Source organism: Saccostrea cucullata, unplaced genomic scaffold (genome assembly GCF_032062105.1).
Source record: "Saccostrea cucullata isolate Sc308-1 unplaced genomic scaffold, CSIRO_AGI_Scuc_v1 ctg23489, whole genome shotgun sequence".
NCBI lineage: Eukaryota > Metazoa > Mollusca > Bivalvia > Ostreida > Ostreidae > Saccostrea > Saccostrea cuccullata.
In genome coordinates, this window is record NW_026931777.1 from 1 (window position 1) to 4,921 (window position 4,921).

The 4,921-nt window shown below is 34.9% G+C and overlaps 1 protein-coding gene across 1 annotated transcript; it reads right to left on the minus strand.

The window, feature by feature from the left end:
* Window positions 1-1,012: 1,012 nt before the first annotated feature.
* LOC134233515 (cullin-5-like) lies at window positions 1,013-4,397 on the minus strand (the record flags this gene model as incomplete). The annotated part of the gene is made up of 5 exons (XM_062715489.1): window positions 4,281-4,397; window positions 2,891-3,000; window positions 2,367-2,466; window positions 1,779-1,964; window positions 1,013-1,154 (listed from the first exon to the last, which is right to left on the minus strand). Coding segments are annotated over exons 1-5 (553 nt in total), but the record flags the coding sequence as incomplete, so codon positions are not given.
* Window positions 4,398-4,921: the final 524 nt, after the last annotated feature.

The window sequence follows — 4,921 nt, forward strand, 5'->3', positions numbered from 1 at the left end:
AAACTGTATTATAAAATATTTTTTTTAATATTGGATTTTTTTCCCTTAAGATTCTTTTGCATCGTATGGTTGCTTTCAGCATTACATTAACTAATCTGCTAATACTTTAGATTATAATATTCATATCATAAATCAAGCAATGAAGAAACAAGAGGCCCATGGGCCACATCGCTTACCTGAGAAGCTTTGACCATTCTGTTCTTTACCAGATTTCCCCCTTGTAATACATAATGCATCCCCACCCTACCCCACTGATCATAATTTAGACATTTTGAAATCTACACTACCCCAGGATCCTTCCATGTGCACATAAATTTCAGTTTTTCTGGCCCAGTGGTTCTTGAGAAGAAGATTTTCAAAGATTTTTGCTATATATTTCTATGTAAAACTTTGATTCCCAATTGTGGCCCCGCCCTTCCCCTGGGGGTCATGATTTTTACAATTTAGAACCTACACTACCCCAGGATGCTTCCATATAAGTTTCAGCTTTTCTGGCCCAGTGGTTCTTGAGAAGAAGATTTTTTAATGACCCACCCTATTTTTGTCTTTTCTTGATTATCTCCCCTTTTGAGGGGACTTGGCCCTTTATTTTAACAATTTAAATTCCCCTTCATCCAAGGATGCTTTGTACCAAGTTTGGTCAAAATTGGCCTAGTGGTTCTTGAGAAGAAGTCAAAAATGTGAAAAGTTTACAGACGGACGGACGGACGACGGACAAAATGTGATCAGAAAAGCTCATTTGAGCCTTCGGCTCAGGTGAGCTAAAAGGTAAAATATCTTGGAAACTATTCTGTGCTTGAAGACTTAATGTTCAATCAGTTCTCTGTTTCAAATGTCCTTGTAAAAAATCATTCAAATTGTAATAGCCCAGATTGGAGGTTTATCTATTGCCTTAACCATAAAAAGTCCCTCCCTTTAAGTCTAGTAAAAAAACTAAATGGGTTACTTGCATACCCTTTCTCTTGCTGCTGAAATATATTGAGTATCGTTAAAATATAGCTTATTTTCTCACCATAAGATTCTCTGACTCCTATAACAAGCTGAGAATCAAATGCTTCTCCATTTCTTTCTGCATAAATAAGTTTCATGGCACTGTCCTGTAGTCGTTGCTTTATGTTAGAGAAGATGCTCTCATTCCAGCTGTCCAACATCAGCTTTAATTAATAAGAATATAGCTATATTTATGTACAGTATAGGCAAAGCAATGGAAATACAACCACATCAATGTACAATATAGCTATATCAATGTTCAAAAGTAACCCCATTAATGCACAATATTGCCACAGTATTGAGCCATTGCCATATTATTCCATTTTAAACAGTTTTTGCTGCTTATACATGCTTAAGCCTTTGCAATGCATATGAAAATTAAAAAGAAAATCTGTTTAGACACTGAAACCTCTGCTTGTATTTTCTTTTAAAATTCTTCAAGATAGAAATACATGTTCTATATTACTTTCATTTTTCTGCATCACTGATGAAAAAGGTTTCAAGGAAATTCACAAAATATTCCTGCAACTAAGTTGTACAAACAAGTACATGTAACAAGGATGCATGGTTGTAGATGTGCACTACATGTATATATTACTTATATACAACTGTGTCTCTTTATTGCATGTGCTTGCTTGAACAACTCTCTTACATGTACATGTATGTCCATAGTGTAGTTGACAGACTTTGCTTGAATGAGCAATGAAAACATGGACATCAGTGACGCATATAAAAGACAATTTTATTTCAACTAACTACTAATAAAACGTATTTAAACTTCTGTTCACCTTTCTGACAAGACTCTCTTCTCCCTGGGTCTTTTTCTGCTGGACACTTCCGTGGGGTTTCCCTGCTAGTGAGGTCACCAGCTGCATGAACGGTTTGGGGAGATAGTCACACTGGGTGAAGAACTTCCCCCACTCAGCTATGTAGGCCTTTAGTAAGGAGGAATCCTCTTGATGTTGTAATACCCTCTGTAAAAGTTAGGGAAAATCTGGTTTTTTAAAAACCAATACATTGGGATAAATGTAACAGGAAAGGAGAAAATGTATGGCTGGGCCAGGAATCGAACCCGGGAACCCTGCATCAATAGTCAGGTGCTCTATCAACTGAGCTATCCAGGCCAATATCCATCAAACAAACCATTACATTCCTCCCTCTTGAAGTAATCTTCATCCTTGAAGACACAACTAAAGTTCTTACTAGCCCCTGGCAAAACTTTCACTTGCAATTCCAGGGCTGGTCAACACCTACACATTACTACATGTGTATAAGACATCTCAACATAAAAGTATCTTTTACTACTTCATATGGTAGTCTTACATACAATCTTTTCTGCTTAATAGCTAGAGCAAAACAGGTAAAGTAGAACTTACTGCTTGAGCATGTCTGATGAAGTCTAGAATATCATCTTGTAATGCTTTGTACATTTTCTGGGGTCCTTTGTCATCCCAAAGGCAGACAGAATGCACGGCACTGCAAAACAGAATTAAGCGACACTACTTATAATACTTGTATCATCACTGAAGCTATTCAATATTAAATATTTTTTTAAAAAGTAATAATAAAACCTAGTGACAATCAAAACTGATGTTCAACCTAATAAATAAGACACATTAGAGATATTTCACAGTTCACTTAAATTCAATTTAATGGTTCCTCGATCATTCTACAAAAATGAATGACAAAAAATGAATACTGTACTGTGAAATATTTCATGAGGGTTTTTTTTTCCATTGTGGATTTCATATGTACCACTTATACATTTGATAATGTTTTCCTTAATGTATATATATAGTGTACATGTATCATTAAGTCTTGGAGAGCCATTTCATCATTGTTCATTGAAAGTTGACTTATTGAAAATATTATAATTGTACAGTTTAGTATTATAATGTACCAGAACAGATCTTGCCACTCTGCTTTTGTAACTGGCTCTTGACGTAGCAACTTGAGTGCTGTGGGTCGCATCGTAGGCCATCTTTCTTCAAATTGTGATTGGCCCTGTTGCTGTAAAACAAAATTATATGAAAGTTAGTTTTGTAGATAGTGTAGAATGGTTCAGACCAAGCCTTCCAATTAACCTAAGCTGAGATTCAGCATCGGTGGATATTTGGACTAAGAATTTCACCAGTGAAAGCATCAAGCTGAATGTCATCAAAGATAAACATTACATTATAAGTCACTCTGTCCTAAATTTTAAGAATATTAAACTAGCCCAGTGGGGGAATGTATATCATGTTCAAAGACAACATAATCATGATAATGTATCAGGTCTGGTACAATCACTAGATTTAGCTACGTAGCTTAATTTACCTACATAGCTTTATTTACCTACCCGAGGTAGCTTTACTTAGCTACCAAATTGGTTTATTTCCATTTAAAAGCATTTTTCTCAGAGTGTGTAGAAAATATCATTTAGATGCAGTGATCATTTTCAACTTTTAACTCATCTGAAAACAACTCATAAAAAAATCCCTCTTGGAAAAATGTCTTTTTCTGCGCAATTGCAATCAAAGTTCTGAAAGTTTTGGGGCTATGTATGACAGTTAGAACAGTTACCCCTTGGATGAAATGACAAAGAAGTCCAGTTCCGGTTAACACGATAATAGGTCGATAATTATTCAGTACAATGTGAAGTAATCATACTCAGTCATGCCTCACCGCACGGACAGCTAACCAAACAATGGAATTACACGTTTTGCTCTAAATTGTCCAAACGCAGCAATGTATAAACTTTCTCTGCTTTGGATTGTTTTTTTAAGCCTCCCAAGTATAAATATCAATAGTCATTTAATTGCGACTTTTTGTCTCTTTTTAATAAAAAGAAAATTTTTGAAAACTTACATAGAAATAGCTAAATAAAGCTACCTGAGGTAGGTAAATAAAGCTACGTAGGTAAATCTACCTACGTAGCTAAAACTAGTGATTGTACTGGACCTGTGTATCACAGAATTAATCAACAATGTCAAAAGGTAAAATTAACAAATCCTGATGTTTCTCAGTCATCACTCTGACATTTTAAAAGATTCATGACATTCCTTTTCGCATACCTCCACATCCTATTTCTAAAGTTGTAGTACAGTGCTCTATTATGATTTCTCTTATTTTGTAATTGTTTGTTTACAATCTTTATTCTTTATACAAGGCAAAAACAAAGACAAAATTTTCATAGATATCACACATAAATATACAAAGGAATACCATCGGTGTGATAGCTACATTAAAAAAATCCTCCTTGCGAAATCAAATGAAAAAATGTCTATTTTATTATTACACCACAATATTACCTTCAACATCGCCATATTTTTTCTCCTTATTCGGAACACATCTGATGTCTTTTAACAACAGATGAAAAATTCCGAGGCATTTCGATGAAAAATCAAGTCTCGTATTGCGCGAGACTGCTTATATCCCAACATGGCGACAGAAACAAGCACGCCTGTGCAAAACAGTGACACAAAAGGCACTCTCGGGATACCCCAGGCTGAATTTGTGGTATTCAGAACGACTTTGTTTCTGAGATGATATTTGAATGCTCCAATTTAACTTCACAACATTGTATTTAATCAATCAAGAATGGTTTAAAATTGAAATTTTGAGGATTTTTGACACTTTACTAATTTTACATTAATTAATCATTTTCATAGACGGTTAGTCGGTATCGGTAATTTTCTCGTTAAGAAGAAAGTTTAACTTGTTTAATTAAAGGCATATGTCGTTCACCTATTGGAATGTCATGATTATCAAGTTATCGAACAAGCTTTATGCACATGGGTTTTTGCATGGGTGTTATAAATTCATGCAACAGCATGCTCCTTGGTGCAGAATCAAGAATAGTGGGTCAGACCAAAAGTATGACATGAGTTACAGAACAGACTTGTGATTTTATATTTGCAGAAGACTGCAAAAGTGTGCATTAGCTGAATAT